General features: G+C 40.8%; 1 protein-coding gene and 1 non-coding gene across 5 annotated transcripts; both read right to left on the bottom strand.

The window, feature by feature from the left end:
- Window positions 1-286: 286 nt before the first annotated feature.
- On the bottom strand, window positions 287-21,680 carry rfx4 (regulatory factor X, 4). Of its 4 annotated transcripts, XM_053886574.1 has the most exons (21): window positions 17,987-21,680; window positions 17,828-17,905; window positions 17,610-17,716; window positions 16,899-17,566; window positions 15,142-15,228; window positions 14,963-15,023; window positions 13,860-13,983; window positions 11,769-11,830; window positions 10,785-10,998; window positions 10,290-10,367; window positions 10,059-10,222; window positions 8,891-8,991; window positions 8,753-8,811; window positions 8,506-8,650; window positions 8,132-8,226; window positions 6,834-6,951; window positions 5,350-5,469; window positions 3,622-3,783; window positions 3,373-3,538; window positions 3,158-3,296; window positions 287-1,277 (listed from the first exon to the last, which is right to left on the bottom strand). In XM_053886574.1, the coding sequence occupies exons 4-21, from the start codon at window positions 16,939-16,941 to the stop codon at window positions 1,005-1,007; spliced, it is 2,211 nt and encodes a 736-aa protein (XP_053742549.1). In that variant the 5' UTR covers window positions 16,942-17,566; window positions 17,610-17,716; window positions 17,828-17,905; window positions 17,987-21,680; the 3' UTR covers window positions 287-1,004. The 4 variants fall into 4 exon arrangements, with proteins under 4 accessions (XP_053742549.1, XP_053742548.1, XP_053742551.1 ...); XM_053886573.1 differs by having other exon boundaries at window positions 16,899-17,716; XM_053886576.1 differs by having other exon boundaries at window positions 3,373-3,499; window positions 16,899-17,716.
- On the bottom strand, window positions 21,489-21,561 carry trnaf-gaa (transfer RNA phenylalanine (anticodon GAA)). Its single transcript has one exon. It is a non-coding gene; the product is annotated as a tRNA-Phe (tRNA).
- Window positions 21,681-21,691: the final 11 nt, after the last annotated feature.

Genomic DNA, 21,691 nt, shown 5'->3' with positions numbered 1-21,691 from the left:
GTAATTCAAGGACAAACTTCTAGTGGACATTTGTAGTCATATAATCTTTTACTATATTTTATTATATATATATATATATATATATATATATATATATATATATATATATATATATATATATATATATATATATATATATATATATATACTATTATCATATTAATAATATTATAATTATTATTATGAGAAAATATATATATATGATTTTTTTTAAAAGATGAAATTGTGTCTGTTGCTTGACAAGAAAAAAACGCACAGCCGGTTATTGCTGAACAGTGACCACAGATGGTTTCCAGTGCTTTTATTTACAGAAAAGTGACTAGACTCCATGTTACTGTACACTCTGATAATATCCCGCCTCACTTTATAAATACCCATGGGGTAATAGGTCCTCAGTAGCTTTGAGTGTGTTATAAAAACACACAACCCTAAGTTAATGTGTCCTTCACTAATCCAACCAAACAGAACAACGCCGACATAGAAAATAAGAATACAACATGTTACAAAGTTACAGAAAATACATACCATATATTTATATATATTTATATAGTCACATAAAAACAAAACAGAAGCTTCGAGTCACAGCATTCAATCATAAAAAAAAAAAAAAAACTATTAAAGATAAAGGCGCTTGAACACACTGATCAAAGTCCTTCACTAAATTAGAAGTGTTGCCTCGGCGTGCGCCGCTCTGTGTCTCAGGAGGATGCTAAGGCCGCTGAGAGAGAAGCTCGGCGTCACGGACGACCCGACACCCCGACCGTGGGACACATTCCTTAAAACAAAGGCACAGTGTGGCAGCAGCATTGCACTCTTAAAATGATTTTGCTGCAAGTTTCTATATCATTTCACAGACGTTCTTCAGACAACTGCAGAAATGCAGCCCTCCGTTTCCAACATTCATGATTGAATTATGACATGGACCCTTCTGCACATCCCTTCCAGACCAGTGAGTGGTCAGAAACTTGCCATTCTAGCTGTCAGGTTGGCCAAAAGTCCAAAGGTTATTTGGCCCAGCCAGTGGTGGCCTCCCCATTGATGTAGGCGAAGCCGGGGAAATGCTGTGAGTGTTCGTACTCTGAGTTTCTGCGGGGCCCCAGAGGGGAATACATGTCGCCGGAGGTGGCGTAGCGGGGCGTATGCATAGGTGGGCTGGTGTAACAGCTGTTAGGTGGTGACACGTCTGGCCATCGAGGGGCGACAGGGGCGGGATGTAGGCGAGGGGTGCTGCTCATCAAACATGGCTCCATCCGGGACATCTGACCGTTGAGCTGGTACTGTGGAGGAAAGAAACAGCAAATTATTATAATTCATAGAGTCATAACTGTGTAAGAAATTTATGAACAATGATGATTTCGTTTTTTTTATTTTATTTTATAAAAACATGTTTGATATGTTTACAGAATCCCTGTTATATGAAGAGTATAGTTATAAATAAAGAGATGAATGAAAGTACTGTATTGTTTTCTCTCCTTATAAAGTACACATCTTTGTTACTCCGTCATTTGACCTACTTCGTTTCTGGGAAATGCAACTACTAAAATGAATCCACTTATATAGAATTAGCTGTAAACTACTCTTCAGTATTTTCTTGCTGATGAAGACTGAACATTATCGTCACTGACCGACCACATCACTGGGACAGCTGCGGATCTGACTGCTTCCACCGCGGACAGCGAGCGGACAAAGCACTAGCATTGTGCCCAATTTAAGCTCCGCTTCGCCCTCCAGAAAAGTGGAAGTGAAACCCTTGTCTCTGCCCAACTAAATATAAACAAGACAGTCGCCTCCTTTATGAGAGATGATAACATGGAAAAGCCGTCAGACAGCAGATCGGACCTTTCAGCAGCCTTCTGTCCACACACAGAAAGGAAACCATTGAATAATAATTTACCATACGGAGCTACGAGTCGTAGAGTTGACAAGAGCCCGGTCAGAGTAACCTTCCTGTGAGAGGAAGCCAGCGCTGAGGTATTCTGGGAAAGCATGCAAGAGATGAGAACCAACAGTCTTGATAGAATGTGGTCTCCTCTTGTCTGGCTATGAAACCTTTCGGTCAGCCGCTCAAACAACTTCGACTCACAGATGGTTCTGGAAGACTGAATAGCTGAATCTGCACAAGACCACTTGCTTAAAAGATGTGCTCCATCTGCTGGAATAGCTTCCTTAATGCTATAATGACTATTAAAAGTGAGAAGAAAATTAGCTTAAATTCTGATCAAGCTCAAAGCGAAACAAGAGTGTAGGAAGAAGCTAAACACCACCATTTCCGGCAAAGTGTATTCCAATGATTTCCTGATGAGATCTTGAGTCTCAGACTCATTCTCATCCATTCTACCTGAATAGGTCTTCACCAGTGTTCCTGCCAGCACTAACCAGGATAAGAATGTGGGCAACTTCAAACCAAGCAGACCTAATAGTAAGGTACCCCGTCACTTGGCTGGGATTCCTGTCATTCTTAAAACACATTACACTAGAAACAGTTGACCGCTTCATGTGTTTTGTGAGCCCCACAAATCTCTGTGAAAACTAGGAATCAAATGCTCCACAAAGCTGTGAAAAAGTGTACAGTGTTGACACAGCAGTTACTATAGTTGCAATATGAATTGGATCTGTAGGAGCAGCAGCAGTCGAAGTAAGATAATGAGAAGCTGCAATGGAGTGATGGTAAAACAAGGAAGCAAGCAGCAACAGCAGGGTCATAGAAACTATTTATAGTCCGTAAAGTGGAATTCCAGTTTATGTTTGAACTGATAGTAAAGTTGCAGTTGCATGAGTGAAGACAGTAACAGACTTGGTACAGCTGTTATGCTGCAGAATCGAACTACTAGTAGTTGCACATTGAGAACATATTGGTGTCAGAACTGCTACTCGCACTTGATCAAGTTGTTGCAGCTGTTGAAGTGGTTATAAGATGCAAAGAGCCGTAGTTTAGCAGTATCTTGTGAAGCATATTAGCAGTAGAAGCTGCAGGTATTGGGAAGTTCTGTCGCAAAACATGGCAGGGGTTTTGCAGTCACAATTTCACACACCAATATTTTGTTTTACACACTAAGATTTTGAAAAGAGATAGGAAACAAGGTGAAGAAGCGAGATGCTAACCCTTGTTTCAATAACCACAGTGTGTGGTTCTTAACTTGCTTGTCATGTGACTGACCTGAGCAGATGAGCGGTGATATGCAGAGTAGTGGAGCGGGGAAGGGATGGCAGGCTCGTGAGCCAGACTCGGGTACTGGCTCTGGATGGAGTGCGGGTGCTGGTTGGCATAACTGCTGTAATTGTAGCTCCCGGTGTATCTTCAGAGGAAGCATGAAAAGATCATTTACAACACTGCAGGGATGAGTATTATTCACTGTTTCTCTAAATATTTACCCATGCTCCTCTCTGTGGGCGTACACGGGCATGCGGTGGGCGGCGGAGGGAGGGGGCACTGGAGCGCTGTTCCTCATGCAGGACAGCTGCTGTCCGGCCTCAGGAGCGGCTCCTCCTGCTGTGGTTACTGTGTATGTAAGGGACCAGGTATATGACTGAACAGCTCCTGGTAGACACAGAGACAAGTGTGACGGTGCTAAGAACCTCCTCTAGTGCCCGCAGACTCTATCCATTGTACTGTTTGCTCACCTGTCGTGGAGGGGACCGCTGAGTAATCTGGGGACACGGCTGCGGTGGGAGAGCTGGCCGAAGACACTCCCACCGAGTGGACCGACCGAGCTGGAGAGTAGGCGTCTGGAGAGGGCGACGTGGGTGTGGTTTCTGTCAGTGTGAAGTCTTCCTCTCTGTCAGCTGCAGGTCCACATGAAGGGGAGCAAAGGTGTTAGTGCAACTCATCATTTGGAAGACGTGAAATCCCTTCACCAATAGCTGGTCGACCTCAGGTGCAGGTGAGAATACAACAGAGGTAATGGTGCGACAAAAATAAAGTTCTGCCAGTACTAAACCACTATTAATGACCAAATAGATCGATAGCTGTGATTCTTAACCATAGGGCCTGGGCCCATGGTTGAGCGCCTCCTAGAGGGCCACTAGAAGTTTTTATGTTTTACACTTTTGGGCCTTGAGGGCCATGAGACGCTCAGTTTTAATACATTAGTCACATATGGTGGCAGTAGTGTGTCACTGAATTGACTTGACAGCTGCAAGTCTGCGATTTAACAACTATGATGATAAAGAAAGTGATGCTGCTCCCTCCAACAGTAAAAACTGTTCATGAGAGCAGCTGTTGAAGCAGTTTTGAAAATTTATTTTATAATGATACTTTTATTTAGACTTCATTTATATCTTCTCTGGAGTTTAAGTAAAATATGCAATTTGTATTTTATGATATTTAGACATGGTTTTATTACATTCATTTTATTCAGAATTTTATTCTGTTTTTCCAATTTTCTCAACAGTGTATTTTTTCCTTTTTTTCTTTATTAGTTTTCGATAGTAGTTTCTTTTCTTTAGTAGTTTTAGCTTTCGATGACAAATAAATATCTTTGCGATGTTCACGTGGTTTCATGTCATTTCACAAGGAAAAACGTGCAAGCAAAAATTCATGTGCTTATGTTAGATGTTTTGAAACTTGAAAGAGGGGGACGACGTCACCTTTCGTCGATGCATGAAGGCACCTAATTTAATGGTCGGTTATAGTCCAATATGTCGACCAGCAGTGGCAGCCCTAGACCAGAGCAAGTCCGACTGCAATATGCCAAACATTCAAACCTTCAACCATCAAAATCAAGTCTATTGGGACAAACATGGCCGCTCAGTCATTGTATGTGGTACGCAACAGTTTCAGATCATGGTTGAGTGACACACTTGCTTCCTCTTGAAGAGGTGCCAGTTCTACCCCGACATAACTTTTTGCTCCCCTGCCTGAGTTGGACACACTGCCATACAGAAAACTACAGTGAACGACGCCATGTGTTTCCAGAAAGTATCGTGGTCTAGTTTGATTCCCAATGGTTAACCGTCCACTTCCACTAGACTTCCAGTACACACATTTGAGAAACTTGTAACCTCAGTGCATCCAAAGAAAATGGTGAACAAGGTGTCTCGTAACCTCCAACAAAGCCATCCAAAAAAAAAGGTTGCCTACTGAACTAGAGGAAAACTTGCTGCTATGAGTAATACTGTAGTAGACCATGTAGTGAAAACCCCAACCAAAATCTTAAACCTAAACCAAACTGCGCCACGCAGTGCTAAACTACGAACCAAATCAAAACAAAATCCCACTGAACTGTAGTACACTGTTGAGTACTACTCAAAACAGTACCATACTGAGTAAAACATGCAGTTTAAAAACACATTATCCTCATCAGAAGATGTGTAAACATTAGGAGCAGCAAATTTATATTTGGGACTCACCTGTGCTGCCTTCACCCTTCATGGCTCTCATCAGGTCATTGGCTCTCTCCTGGCAGTGTAGCGACTCCAGCAGGTAGAGCACATAGTCATCAAACATGAGGTGGATCAGGTGGAAAGAGCCTGGAAATGAAAAAAAGACTTGAGTAAACTAAAACAACAAACAAGCTAAAGACATTAACAGCGGAATATTTTCATTGAAACGGGATTCTTGATCCTCATAAAGATGGCGAGTGATGACATCACATCCTTGAGACCGGCAGCCATAATTTAAGAAAAGCTTACGCAATTCTTTCCAAGTCAGCACAAGAAATATGTCAGCTGACCTCGGGGTCACACGGAAAAGGGACCCCAGCATGTGAGAGTCACAATTGTGTCATTGTGGCGGTCACTGCTGCCGCCGCGTGCATAATAAACACTCGCGGCTATTCAGGACGCCGGGTGTAATCCTGACCTGTCATAAAATGGAAAGCGCAGTCAAACACATCGGGGTGAGGAGGGGGTGAGGAGAGGATGGGAGGGAGGGTGAGGAGAGGATGGGAAGGGAGGGGGCACTTTTTTTGAGAGATTTGCTTTATCAACACACTGCAACCAGCTGTGTCTTTGATATTCAGTGAGCAACTCAAAGACTTTATTTCTCCGCCCCGAACCTGGACGCAGGGACACTAATTTAGGGCTGCAGTTCATGTAACTAAAATTAGAGTTCGGGTTGTTTATGACTACATCACTCATTTCTAAAGGCCAACAACTCATCAAAACCAGAAATAAATGTTTTGTCCTTGTTTAAATAGTTTATGTCAATGCATATATGGACTCCAAGGACCGTAGTAGTTTCATTTCAGATAGTATTTTACAAAGTTCAGTTATTAGAATTGAAAATCTTTAACTGTTCTTCCTTTATTTCCAGTGGCATGCATTTAACAGTATTTTGTGACCACACATTATTAAACTGACTTAAATAATGTTATTTATAGCTGTTTAAAAGTGGAAAACAATCTTAGTTTTTTTGTTCACCTCTCTTGACATTGCTGCAATAATTTGACACTCCAGACCATAAAAATAAACAGTTATTGTTTTGTGTTTTGCTAACAAGATAAATAATGATCAGCAAGTTTGGTGTATTTTCCATGTTTATATCCACAAATCACAATGCGTGTGTTAAGATGCCTCAGTATTTTGGGGGTCTCCTTTTTTAGCACTTTTTTTTCAGTATATGCTCATATTATAGTCAGTCATGCTCTTTGGATTATGAAAAAATAAACAAAAAAACATCTTTTTCTACTGAACACAACTTTTGTTTGTTGGTTCTGTAATTTGGTTAATTGGCGCAAGACTGCATCAGCTTTGCACTGTTGCTAAGATACATCACAGAATCTTGGAGAGAGTTTTGGAGTCTTGCCATTATATCCTCAGCAGAAAGATAAATTCAGAAAGTGTGTGGCTGTTACATGTGGATGTAAATGAGAGCAGCAGCAGTAGCCACTCACCAAAACTGGGGGCGCTGTGGAGGGTCATGTCCCGGATGACTCTGGTCCCAAAACAGGACCACATCAGCAGGAACTGCTGGGCCACCTTCTTCAGGCAGCCGGGCCTCTTCCCTGCCACCTAGAGAGAACATTTCCATGAGAAAAGAGGGGGAAGGGTCGGGATGCCAGAATTAACCCTTCGGTCCGTATTGGGGCTTAACCCTCAAGAACGAAAAACATGTCAACAAGTCAACTATTTAATTTGCCCCCGGGGACACGCCTCCCTATTGAAGTATTGTCTGGCTGGTCCAAGACGTTGCCGAGGCAACCAAATTTTACAAGCCAATATCTGGCACATAATGGGCGCAAATGGGAAGCTTGTAGACATCATTAACTGGGAGGATTTCAGCGTAAGTGGCTGTAAGGAGGAAGACCAGCCGCTCAGAGCCACAGGTGCTTTTTCACAGCGAGTGCGCCGCTGTATAAAGAATATTTCATGTAAGAAAAATCATTTGCAATAAAAGCAAGTGATAAAAATATGCCATATTATAATGATAATGTGGCAGTGTGTTAGCCGTCAATAAAAACAGTGTTAAAACAAAAAAAATGTGCAAAAAAAATGCAAACAATTGTGTAAATACAGTTACTGCACTGAACAAACTCTAACAACACAAAGGAAAATTCAAAAATGTCTCTCACTATTGACTGAACTAGGAGTACATTTAAAAGAGGATTTTAATTTAGATTTACATGCAAAGCTGTTCAAATGATTTAAATTGAATATTTATCAACAAACTACTGTGAATTAATGGTTTTCTCGTTAACCCTTTGTTTAAAATAATCTTTAATTGAAAATAAAACATCATACATACATTTTTGTCTTTGCATTTTTTTTCTATTCCTGTAATATGCATTTCCATTACTGATATTAGATGGATGGATCAGCGATAATATTTAGAATAGTCCACAGCACAACAACACAGAGTACAACAGATAGTTGTCAGATTGTGTTATGTAATATTTTTCAAGTATTGACATGCCATAATAGACAAAATAAGGGACAACTTAAAACTATGCTGGGAGTAAATTAAAATAAATAAATAAATCATGTAAATTATGCCAAATTTGGGAAACCCTAGTTTTTTAAAAGTCCAGATTATTTATTGAGGAAAAAAATGTTCTTTTAAATCTAAAGAGATGTACACCAGTATATATTTGTCACTAAAAAGTTACCAAAATGACCGTATAGTTTCAACAGTAACATTAGCAACTCATTATTGCTATAAGTCATAAGACCAGAGGAAGAAGCGGTTCCTCACCTTGACAACACAGCGGTCCACCATGGAGTCCAGCCACTCGATGTAGGCCTCGATCGGAGACTGCTCCTCCAGCAGACGGTCGAACTCCTGATACACTGTCAAAGAAGAAGCCCACGCTGAGCCGAATGTGTGAAACACAAACAATTTAGATGCAAGTGTCAGAACGTCTGACCCCTGATCTGGTCAGGACCGTGTCCGGGGAGCGAGGCCAGAGAGAATTGGCGATGCTCCACAGGGCGTTTCAGAATGGAGTGAACTAGTTTAACCTTTTGGTCTCTGCCGTCAATAGATGACTCTGCTGGTCGTGGGAACGTGTTGTTCCTCCGTGTCTGTGTGTTGAGGGGCATTTCTGTGGTTCAGACTCATCGACTTACAGTGGATAATGAGCTGCCGGTGCTCCTCTTGTGAGTCCTCCATGGTGTAAAGTGTCTGCTTGGTGATGCTGTTCAGGTCCACATTTCTCCAGTCCTCCAGCATTTGAAAGGTGATGTCAGCGCTGTTTATGACCGTCCGTGAAGCCTGGAGGCAGATAAATCTACAATATTACTCACAAAAACAAACCCACATCCCTTATCAGCCGCTGTTTCATAAGGATTTTATTAAAAGAACAGCCGTAGGCACCTGACACAGATGGTTTAATGATGTCTGCCGCTTGAGAATCTGAGAAAATCTCCTGGACACTGGAGGGAGACGGAGCGGAACAATATGGGTCATTGAGAGGTTTGTTATCAAACAACACATCAAAATTGAGACACCTACATTCAAACTTGATATTGCGCAGGTTCTCTGGAAGGTCGTGCAGAGCGATTTTCAGCCACTCGTCAAGCTGTTTGGCAAATTTTCGAATAACCTGAGTCAGACTGGAACAGAAACTGATAAGTCAGTCATTCAGAACTATTCAATGCTCACAAGTAACCTATAGAATCTAAAGATGAATGTGTCACTAACCAGTGAGTTATTTGAGTCTATGATAGTTGTTTACATTCTGAATGATCATTCTTTAATTTTGCTTACTGCTGCAATGTTTCCATCGATTCATCCCTATCCCTACTCACCCTGGTCATGGACTGTCCCTCTTCCCTCTGGCAGGAAGCTGCGGTCAATTCAGACTATTTTATTTTATTTTATTTTATTTTATTTTATTTTATTTTATTTTATTCATGACGGACAAAGCACTTTCCTAGTTGGTGGGATCCCCACTGACCATGGCAACAAAGTTGATTCTGATTCTCAACAGCTCATAGTTGTGACATTGGAATGACTAGAATTGAGTCGACTATTTAGTCTATTTGGTTACGCTTTACGTAAAGGTCTCCTCTGTTATGCGTGGTTACTACATACATATAATACATCATCATGCATTTACGAGGCCACACTAAATTTGGTCACAGTACTTATGTTGTTTATTAGTGTTCACTCTAAACAGCATCATAAGTATTTGATATAAAACAATAATTAAATAAATACACTATAATAAAATAATAATAATTGAACATTAATGTAAAAAAGCAAGTATATTAATGTATTCTATTGTATTATGAGATGCAAACTTGATAGAACATGCTATTTTCTGCTTAGAAAAAAAGATCATTGTGTTAATGAAACAGCTGAAGTAATTCTGATTCTAAACAGCAAAATAGAAAGATGAAAGCTTCATTGATCCTCCAGCAAGATCTACCAAACCAATAGCATTTTGACCACTGACAGATGTTGAACTAACACTTTCTGAAAAGCCAAAATGGCTTGCAAATGCTTGGACACACAGCAACTTACCATCTCAAATGCAAAATATTGTGTTCAATCTGGCCTGAGTGGGATCACGATTCTAGTTTGTGTTTTGAGGCCAACAGCACTGTTGTCACTACATGTAGTCACCTTTCAGCCCAACTAAAGACGAAGGTGTGTTTTTAGCTTGTGTCTCACTCACCTGTCAGGCAGTGCTTGCAGAACTGTGGGCATCAAAACCCCAGAGATGGCCTTGTAGAGGATGGAGTCACAGACGCCCACTATGTTGACCACGGTGGGCGACCCGAGGACTGGGAGCATGTGGGGGGGCATGCCCTGCCAGAAGTGCAGCAGAAAGCTTTGGACCTAGAATGACACCCAGAAATTTAAACCCAAAAGACCAGAGAAGAGCTGGACTCCACGTGAATGTTACCTCATCAAAGTTGGCCCGGATGACGGTGTCCAGTATCCTCTGACAGTGAGTTCTGTACATCATGATGAACGTCGACACCTGAGGACAAAAACAAACCATTGAAACTTAAACTTAACAGCTTTTTTTTTCCTGGGAAAGTTGAAGAAAAACAAGAAAATAAATCTCCAGAAAACCACGTGAAGCAATAAATACATGCTGCAGCAGCAAAGTGAAATAAAACGAGCTTTAGAGCTCAGCTGAACATTTAAAATCACGGCCCCTCTTTTAAAAGCTGGACAGCTAGTGCTTGTCCTTTGTCCATCGCTGGATCTTATTATCTCCCCCCGAAGATTAAGAGTTAGTGAGGAGCCAGCATATAAATCCTCAAGGTCTTTCTCTCAGCGAAGACCTGTGAAGGTCCCAGGCAGATAAAAGCCTGGCGCCTGGTGGGGGGGCAGCTATGGCACGATGGAAAGAGGGGGGGAATAAGGATGGACTATTAAAACTCCTGTTTACCCTCTCTTCGGGCAGACTGGCGGGCAAATTTAGGTCTTTGACATTTGGAAACTCTGGCAGGAGCGTCCCGAGTTTGGAGCGCGGTGAATACGCCACTGTCTGCTTCGTGACCTCCTTCTTCCCCGTCTCGTTCACCCAGGCCGCCCCTTTTTTGGAGTACATCACGTCATAATACTGGGAGGTCTCCTTCACCGCGATGCCGTAGTAATGGTACCTGTGGAGGCGTTGAAGAAAAGGGGCCGGAAAAGAATCAGAAACAGGCTAATGCTACCAAATGCATTCATAAATGTAAAAGATCCAAAAAATGTGACACGTTCCTAAATAACTGAAAGACAGATTAATCTTTCTGAAATGGACTGCTATAGTAATGCTAAGCTAACTGCCAAAGTAACAAATATTTCATAGTAAATAACTAAAGCTACAGTGCTAATAGTTATATATAAATTATAAGACATGACATGCTTTTTTTTAATTTTAGACCAGGCAGCTACTTGATGAACTATTCATCTTAATATAGTAATCCTGTGTAGCTAACACGCGCTAACAAGTGCCTTCTATTATATTTTTCACTTGATTTCAAAATAAAATAAATATTAATAAATACATTAAAAATAAATAAAAGAATGCAGTACCTTTAAAATTGCTTTATTTACGCACAGCTTTATTTACCTACATCTTTTAGGTCCAAAAACATTCCACTTTGAAACCTTAAGTGAATAAGTACTATTGAATTTTAATTTTAAATTTTAATTTTTTTTAAGAAATGCCTAAAATTGACAAAAATATACATGTTGACACAAAAAACATCAAAATAAAGCAAGAGTTCAGTAGAGTTTGTGTGTGTATATTCTTAGGTAAATTAAGGTGTTTACGTCACTATACATGCTGCATTTGTTACATAGAGTAGTTGACACATCATTACGGGGTAATAAAAACAACAACATGCTATAATGAGTACATTATTATTGGTACAAACAAACTCACTTGGATTGGCCTCTGGTGCCCAGTCGTCTGGTGGTCAAGGCTGGGAACTGCTGACGAATGATCTGAAGATGAGAAAACATACAGAGGTTATGACGGATTCATTCAGTGGAATAAAAACACATCTATTGTTTTCCTACTCATATTACTCCTCCTCAGTGATCGGCCGCAACGACAGAGACAAGAAGAATTGTGAGTGAAAAAGCACATTTTCATTTAAATAAACGTGTTGTCAGATATTTCCTGCAGTGTAATGTCAAAGCAAAACCTGGATTACAGTGATGACTCACATTAAACTGCACACAGCGTGTCAGAAAAGAAGTTTCTATTCACGATGACACCCAGCGGTATTACTTATCCAACCAATAAAGTCTCCCTACATCTATCAACCCATCCATCCTTCTTCTCCCCTGCTCCCTCCTTCTTCCTCCCGGCTCTTTTTGTCCAAAGAGATTGGCTCTTTGCTCCAGCTCCTGGTGCAGAAACTTTAGCAAACAGTGTAGCTCTCCATTGTGTGGGATGAAAATAGAGGCCAAGCTGTGAAGTTTCTGTCAGGCCCCGCTTGATAAATGAGCAGACAGGGAGGCAGTCCGCGTTTTTTTGTCCCGAATCAATGAAGCCTTCCTAAAGGACACCCCACACTGCTCAAGCCACTGATCTAACATTCCGCAACATCTCACCCTTCCAAATTTCCTTTAATTACACATTAATCCAGGCCCCTTCTCTTTTTCAATATCTTCCGACAGGAGCTGTGCGAGGGGTTCGGGGGGGAGATGGGTTGGGGGTTGGGGCCGGGGTCCGGAGTGCTGGCCATGGCTGGGGGTTGCGAGTCCGGAGAGGGTTGTGGGAAAGAGTGAAATGGCAGATTTGGAGGTAGATTATGTGCAGAATGAGACTTGCTTCACACTGAGAAGATATTACCTCAGTGGCAGCTCACGCCATCAAAGTGCACTTCATTCTTCTCGTAATCTCAAAACCTCTTCAACCTTCCTCTAATGATATTTTAGATTTAGTTGAGGGCAGTGCTTTTTAGTATGGACAAAAGCGTTACAACAACCCCTGAACTTTGACTCAATTTTTTCTGAACGGTCCATCTGAACCAAGAAATAATCCATGGTAATACTTCACACTGTTATTTATGGACAAACCGCGAGGAAACCTCACTTCACTGATACCATAATGCATTCCAAAGTGTTTGGACATTTTTGAGCAACACATGGAATTTCTTCATATTTTGTTGTGCGTGAGTGCGGTTTAAACAGTTACTAATCTAAGCCATATTAATAAATGAATCTTTTTTATATATATCTTTAAGACATTCTCAATCTTGCCTTTAGATATCTCATGTTTACAATGAGAATTCCACAATCTGAGATTCAAATGTCACCTGTGTCGTCAATATGGTTGCAAAGCATAGTAACAGTTAAGCTTATTTCATGAACACAAAGGTCATCGGGGTCATTAGGATGGGGTTTGTTTCACCTTTAAAATGAAATCACTGATCAAACAGCATTTGAAGCAATGTTTCTTATTGTTGAATCATCTCGTGTTGGTTTGGGGTTGACCTCTGAGGCACATGAGCGCTGACTGGAATCATAGAACCTATAAAATCATTATCAGTGTATATAAAAGTAAAAGTTAGATACAATTCTTGCTCAAAATTGTGACATGAAATACGCTAATAAGTATATGACACAAATTTAATTTATAGTTCACAGTTGATGTTTTTAACTTCAATTATTATTATTATATTTATGATTTTGGTGGGAAAACGCATATATAACATCAGTTTTGAAAATCAATGAGTTGAATCTTTGGAGTTATATTTATCTCATAAATATTTGTTGAGACACAGAGGGTAATCTACAAGTAGTCAATAGTTTGCCCATGTTTTGATATGCACAAATGTAAATGTAATATTTATAACTTGGATTTTGTTCTTTACAAATCAATATGTATTTGTAAATATATAATTTTTTGTAAAACTAAAATTATTTAAATTAGTTTGCCATTTGTAGATCAGCAATTACGCACACTCAGCACTTTCCTCTGAGGCGTATTCTGCCAACTGAAACTCACAAACACCGGTGTTACCTTTCCAAAACTGGCTGCGTTCACTGGCTGCGTGTCATGCTTTTCGCTGAAGTCCAGGTAATGCATGTAGAGGGCGCTGCGAGGGATGCACACACCTTCTGCTATCTCATAGTTCTCTTCTAGCCTTTGAACACAAATTACAATCATCCATGAAGACAATACAAAAAAACATGGCAAAAAAATGTTTGAAACTACAGGAGAGATTAACTATGTTCAACACTATTCCTAACTGTTACCAATGAGACAGCTAAAATCTGCAGCACCGACAACATGTCACATTGAAACTCAAATTTGAGTCTATATTTGTTATGATTTCCTACAATAGCTCAAAACCAAAGAGCCAAAAAATTGGGGCCAAAAGTGAGCTTTGGTGCTCACCAGATTTACAGTGACTGGCTCATATTATTTTTGATGCTTCTTATATGCGTATATGCTGTTTAAAACAAAGTGGTGATTATTACATTCACGTCATCAGCTACCAAAAACTCATCTAAAGAATTGCAACAAAATCTGACAGACAAAACAGCGAATTTGTTTCATGAGATGCGGACACGGTCAGGCGACTCACCCAGCTGGCACAAGCTGCCTAATGAATATTGTCAGGCAGAATGCACAGCTAAATTAAGGAAGTCTACATTTTTGTAATTTATTTCTAATAATTCCAGACATGCAAATAAAATATTAAACATGGCAATGTCAAAATGAATAAATAGATTTTTTTTAAATCTTCCAATGTTTATCTTGAACATGTGAAAATGTACAACGGCCATTTTCTATAATAAAAAGGACATTTTAAAGAAACATATAATGTAAACAGATTAACAACCAACAGCTAACCAGCAATTGATTCATCATTTAGTTAGTTCATTGCTATTGGGATGGATTGCAGGAAAACACTCAATAAAGGCATGTAATAATAGAATACAGTTGTTTCTAATGCATATGCTAATGGCCTTTAGCTTTTAGCATAGAAATGAATGCAGTTAATGTGTAATTACATCTGATCAATCATTTACCAGTCAAGACTGATGCACTTTAACGCACAACTTTACATCCATCCCATTGAAACAGATCTATTCACTCACAAGTGTCAGTGAACTTACCATTCCAGAGTTGCTGGTGTTGAATGTGGTTTGGAGGCTCTGTTGTTTTCTTTCTCTTCATCTGTGACAAACATCAGTTTTAATTTGAGTTTGTTTTTTCTGTCACAGTTTGGTATCTGACAGTCTGGATGGCGCAGGATCAGCACGGCGCTTTGGTGTGAGATGTGAGTGATGCTTACGTTCATCGTTGGACATGTTCCCCAGAGAGGTGTGACTGGAGTAGCGCTTGCTCTCGCTCTCGTTGAGGCATCTCTCAATCCAGCTCTCTGTAAACGCAGAAAGAAAAGTTAGGACCACCGATCTTTTATATCAAAGGATGTTTAGTTTTGTTTGTACACAGCAGCCACTTTAGACGTTCCGCAAGTGTCAGGGAGCGTCACATCAGCGATGTGTGGTCGATGCTGCTGCTTTATTTGAGGTGTTTTCATCAGGACGGCAGGAATCCAGCATTGTTCCCCAGAGAGCCGAGGGCTTGAAAGAGCCAGTGCACGTTACTGAGGCGGCCATTGTCCTGATTTAATTTCTGCTCACAATTAGCTCAACTGGTGTTCCTTTGCTGGCACCAAACCTGAGGACTCACACCAGCCAAAATATTCTCCAGTGGGAATAAATTCAGGATGATTTTTAATCTTTCAAAGTGCTTGTTTTAAGGTTTGAAAATAACATCCATGTGGAAAGAATTGCGTGTGGAGGGGGGGGATGTTTGAACCACCTACTGAGGGAGAGAAAACTTTCAGGAACACCCAAGTTTCTATTTGATTTCAAAGGTTTTCACCATGACTTCATCAAACCGTTTTGCTCTTTCAGAGACATCACCTGCTTGACAGATCTTTCCCTTTGCCCATCCAAGCAAGTCAACAGGCGAAATGAAAAAGTGAAGCCAGCGGAATGAAGCTAATTCTCTGCTCTCAGGCTTCATTTGCCACAGGGACGGCTCAGTCCGGGACGGGAATAATTGGATTAAATCTGATCAACAAGTGAAACGGATGTTCAATCCCGTATTATCACACATTCCCTACTAAACTGGGCTTTTTTTTTTCTGTCAAACGTATCATTTAAATTTAAAAACAGAGGAAATATTTATAGAAGATGCACATTTTCATTTATTTTTTTGTCTTTTATTAGCTGGAAAAACTAGTCTTTTGAGGAATTTTAAAACCAAACTTTACTCAGATTTATGACACTTATTTGCTCAAGAAGGAATAATTTGCTTAACACTGTGGAAAAAAAAAGTTTTCTCTGTCATTTTTTCTCCTCTGTTTTTGAATGAAACTCCATAATAATCTGGTAATAACCTATGTTTAAAAAACACATTCATTTTAAGTCAAACTTTTAAAATGACACTTTTTTTCGTAACAAAAACCAATGTTTAATATCCAGATCCCAGCGGCAAATGAGCAAATCTTAACCAAATAATGGTGAGATTTGTTCGGAATTTTATTATCTGAGCAGCAAATGATACAGTTCAAATGCTTTATAAATTAATAATAATTAATAAAATGATGTTATACTTGTTAACCAGTTAAAAAATTTACTGGCGTCTGGGGCGATAAATCAGTGTGATGGTTTTTACAAATTCTATTGAACATTCAGAAAGATTAGCTTACATTTTAATGCAGCAAAATATGTGAAAAGATCAAGAATCAAGTAAAAATCACATATTTACTGTTGATCCTGAAATAATCCCTCAGCTTGGTTGACTGCAAAATGCTTTACTTTTAAAAAGTTTCAGTGAAAATCCACTTGCTCAGCAGCAGCAGGTGGATTTCCGTCACTTTCAGAAAGTCAACTTTTTCAGACGCGTGGCTGCTTAAAATAGAGGCAAAGGTCGGAAATACCAACAAGTGGTCATGCGGCTAGCAGGTCTCAAACTTCCATAAGTCCGACAAAAGCAACGTTTCGGTTCAAAAATCCCAAAATGAAGAGGCACACTGACCTGTGGAATCCATATCAGGCTCCTCCAGCAGCCCGCAATGCATCCTCTTCCCATCAACGGCACTTGCTGCTCCTAGAAAATGGCTTTAGTGCACGTTTCCCCCTCCTCGGCCGCTCTCCTCTCGTCCTGCTTTCCCTGACCACTGGCCGTCGGAGGAGATGTTGAGGATCTGAGGTTGGGTTGGCGGAGGAGAGGGGAGGAGGAGGGAAGAAGGGGGTAGAGACTCCAGAAATCCAGAGGGGGGAAAGCCAGAGCCGTCAAAATGTTTGCTGATGTTTCATGGGAAAGGGGCTGATTTTATAGGAGCCCTGATGGGGACATGTCATTGATAGGCTTGGAAGGCTGATGAATGGCCCCAAGTCAGATGGGGATGTGGCAAGGCTCACTGGAAGTCTTTTGTGGGGCTGTTTTGAATAAGAAAAGCTCCCTCCCAACCTCAAAAAAAAGAAGCTTAGATCTACGCAGCTCCAACACTGTGGCCTCCCCATCTTCCTTTATGGTATTTCATGCGTTTTTATACACCGCCAAGCTCCAAATAAACATACGCCCCAACGCATGAACCACCTCCTCTCAATTTCTTTCACATCTCAAACACTTGTTGCCGCGTTCCTTCTCCCCATCACCGCCACTCTTCCTGTCTCACCCTCCTTGGAATATGACACAAACGACTGGATGAATTTACATTTACACACCTTTTTTTTTTTCGCTCACTTTCTCTGCCGCAACTTTATTTTGGAGTAGAGAACACGGTCACAAAAGAGGGGGAAGTAAAAGTGCAAAGCCCGAGGCTGGTCGAGCTCTGATGGAGTGCCTGAGAGCTGGAGAAGGGAAAGCTGTGATTAGAATATGAATGGAACCACAGGAGAGGGGGAGAGGAGAGGGGGACGACCAGAGAGAGGAGAAAGGAGGATTATGGCTGAATTACTCACCACACCATGGACGGTGGAGGACGTGCAGCGCGCAGGCGTGAACTCCTGCTCACCAACATGCAGCCGCTGGGCCAGGCACTTCAACAAACCATGACATACTTTCAGGGTCAGAAAAGTTTGTTTTTTTTTGGTCGGAGAATTAATTAAAATCCGACTTACTTTGGTCACTTTTCAGCCAGAAATGTCCGCAAACCAGAGTAGAGATGTAGCTGCAGGAGGGACTCGCAAGCCTTAATAAGAAACTGGTTAAACACACAACTGGTTACAACCTACATATCCAGGCGTACAACTGCCCACCTTTCTATTCTAGTTCGCACACTAACTCAGTCTGAACCACAGTGCGACTCCTCTACTCAAAACTGGGCCCATTCAGGAAGAATTTTAATGTGTGCTACATACCTCCCACTCAGAGACACTCAGGGCCTTGCTGCTAGTCTCAAAAGAGTCAGAAAACCTCTTCAGCGAAATAAATGAAAGTTCAAAATCATTGTCATCCAACTTCTTAACTCTACCACCAACCTTTGCACGACTCTTTAAGCCCGGTTGACTGCAGTGCCATCGCACAGGAACCTGTCAGCGAGCATGAACCGCTGGACCTGAGTGACCGTATCAATACAATAAACATGACAATATTTTGGGGTAAACAGCAGACCACACACCCCTCTGAACCTAAAAAGGGGAGGGAGGTCTCATTAATTCAAGCTAAAGTGTTTCGCCGTCCTGCCTCTGTTATCTGCTTATTAGAGGCAGTTAAAATAGGACAGGTGCAAGCAAAAGAGCTTCTTCCACTTGTCTATTCGCTCCTCTTTACCCACACAAACGGATGTGTGTCGCTTTTGTTCATCCAAAAAGCACCAGTTGTATGTGTAGGCGGGGGGTATGACACATACAAACATGTTGGAAGAATCAAGGTTTTCATTTGGAGGAAAAACCATGAAGAATTTGGGTCAACAGGGCTGTTCTCCAATGTTTTGATCACGTAAAACTCCTGTAGGTGAGTCTCCAGAGTACTTTAGAACCACGCCTGCTCCTACAACACAACGATGATGTTTTTTTAACTACTATTATTGGTCTTACCTGCACAATAATATTTATTTATTTTGTATCATAATTATGCTACAAAAACATTCATCATTTAACAGCTACTTAACAACAAGAATTATGTCATTTATTTTTTTGTTATATTTTAAAAATTATTTTAGCCCATATTGATTATTCTTCTTACATTCAGCTCAAATTTTTGGGCTGCGGGAGGAATCCAGAGTGCCTAAAGGTGACATGCAAACACCACACAGAAAGGACCAAATGTACCATATGTTTGAGTTTCAGATACTAAACAAGTCCAAGGTAAATTTCTACTTCCAGAGGCTCCCTGTGACTAACAGCATGAAGGTTTTAGAACAAGCAGGTGAACTGATTGTTTTGTCCCTTATTTAGCCACTTGCACCCACGTTAAAAGGTGGAGAAAGTTCCACAATAGACTCAGTGGCAAAGCAGTGTTGTCATAGAGATCGAAGAACGTAGTTACCGGTTACACCTTTGTGCTGAAACAACTTGATTTCAAAGTTCACCCGCACAGAGCGTACCGTTTCCCAATTCGTGGTAGAAAATGAAGAGACGGATGAACAAATCCCAATGTTGGATCTGACCATACATGAGACCATTCTCGGGGTTTGAGTGAGCTCACGCCCTCCATGATGTGCCGAGTTCCCCTTCAATATAAGAGCATTGATAGCTACTGACCACTGCAATTCCACCATATCCTCCATCATTTGACCCTCCAATGAGCCACAACTGTAGCAATACGGTTACACTTTGGTGGTGAAATTCAGGCCAAAGTTTTTACCCAGTGATCCTGGCGGTTAGTTGTAGCTGTAACAGACAACCTTCACCTTCAGCCTCCGAACACAGTCCCAGCCAGCAGCTCCATCTTTCCCACCTGAAACAGGCTCACGCTCCTTAGACAAAACAGGGGTTTTGTTGGGGCCGTAAATCCTGACTGATATTATTATATAACACATGTTGCCCTCTGACGGGGGGCAGCCGTCTAAGGATGACTGATTTCGACAATTCCAGCGAGGTCACAACCACGGGACCCCTGACCCCAGCACATAAAAGGAAACACCTACTCTCATTTCACCCCTCGGCCGCTGAAACATCCTCCTGTGCCAGACAATCCTGAGTCTTCGCCATGACAACAGGGGCAAGCAAACACGCCGACAACTTCAGCAGTAAATATCCGTCAGGATTTTACAGTTTAACAGACAAAATGTCGGCAAAGAGGCGGCCAAGTTCTTGGCTCTCAGCTATTCTACCGTTCGGCTTCACTGTGTGGCTCCCGATAAAAACTTCCCCGCTCTGCTAAAAGCGGCCTCTTTGCTGGCAGGAATCTCCGCGGCAACAAATATTTGTTTGTGAACAGTAAGATTTCTGTTTAGCCGCGTCAAAGGACGTGTGCTCTGGAAGCCAAAGATAACCTAAAGAGGACAGGAGCCGGCATAATGAGGCTTTTGTCTCTGGAGAGCTCGCAGAATCTTTTCAAGAACAGAGGTCAACACACAGTCAGAGAAACTCAATCACAACTGGATGCAGGTGCTGGATTATCTCGCCTTAATCCAAACTCGGATTAGGCTTCTCTTTACGCTCAAATTAGAACTGATTCATTGAAGCAACATGATTATGATCTGATAGTTAAAAGCCCATTTAGCTTTAGATATTTTCCACCGCATTGGTCTGGAATCATGTTGAATCATATTTATCCATCACTTGAAAAGGGTTACTCCTTGGGCTTTTAAAATATATTTTTAATTATTTTATTATGACAAGACAAAGAGTTATTCTATAACAGGAGGAGAAAAGACCCATGAATCTGAAGTATTAAAAGACAATATTAAAGACGTTGAAGTTATAACAACTAGGTGAACAGTGAGGTCAAACTCATTGTTGTCGAACAGTGAAACATTACATTTTACTGACCTTACATGAGGAAAGTTGCAGGATTTAATGGGATTTCATTTAGTCACATTTATAAAGTGATTAAAATTTTGATCGAATCAATTCGAGGTTTTAATAACCAATAATAATTAATACCAGAATGCTCAAATTTAAGTTGAATTCAAGTTATATTTAAACTGAAACTTACATTACTTTATTTCCTTCATCATGGATGCTTTGGTCACGACATCACATTGTATCATGTAGATGACGTGCAATTGTTGCACTGAAAAACGTTCCTGGTGAAAGAAAGTTTATACTCAAACTGTGCTACTTGGTTCGATTCAATTCTGTTTCTTCAATTTTTCTCTCTTAAAGTTCTAACAATAGTTAATATTGAAAAATTTGACTTGGAACACTAAAGAATGGGAGGAAAAGAAGAAATCTATACATGGAAGCAAAATGTCAAGAAGAAGAAGAAGAGCAACATAAAACAAAACTAGAAGCCCTCATTGTCACAAAAAGATTCCCAGATCCTGATGGTGATCATCAACTTGTTCCTTTCCCATAATTCCTAAAATTACATCCGAATTAGTTTTCAAGTTATTTTGAACAAAGGCAAACAGACAATCACCGTTGTAAACACAAGCTCCTTGGCTGAGGTCATAATTCATCATGAATGATGGTCATCATGAAAATGAAACTAACCAAAACAGACCCAAGTTACTGCCGAAACCCGGGATTGAACCAGGGACCTTTAGATCTTCAGTCTAACGCTCTCCCAACTGAGCTATTTCGGCTCACAAATACCAGAGGTAGCTCCGGATGGCTCCCCATAAATGGAGCAAATTTCCATTTGATGCACAAACTCTGTGTCTTTCAATGTAAGAACATAAAAACGGTGAACACCGTAAAACAAGTGACACATGT

This window comes from Synchiropus splendidus, chromosome 14, assembly GCF_027744825.2.
Source record: "Synchiropus splendidus isolate RoL2022-P1 chromosome 14, RoL_Sspl_1.0, whole genome shotgun sequence".
Taxonomy (NCBI): Eukaryota; Metazoa; Chordata; class Actinopteri; order Syngnathiformes; family Callionymidae; genus Synchiropus; species Synchiropus splendidus.
This window is presented reverse-complemented; position numbering and strand designations above follow the sequence as displayed.

Bases quoted from the DNA above. Each gene is read 5' to 3' on its own strand.
- rfx4 (XM_053886573.1), bottom strand. From the start codon at position 16,941: ATGCATTGCGGGCTGCTGGAGGAGCCTGATATGGATTCCACAG. The intron at 3,784-5,349 runs GTGAGTCCCAAA...GTGGACCTGCAG, and splicing joins GAAGGGTGAAGGCAGCACAG to CTGACAGAGAGGAAGACTTC. The intron at 3,297-3,372 runs GTAAATATTTAG...CTTCCTCTGAAG, and splicing joins GCCCACAGAGAGGAGCATGG to ATACACCGGGAGCTACAATT.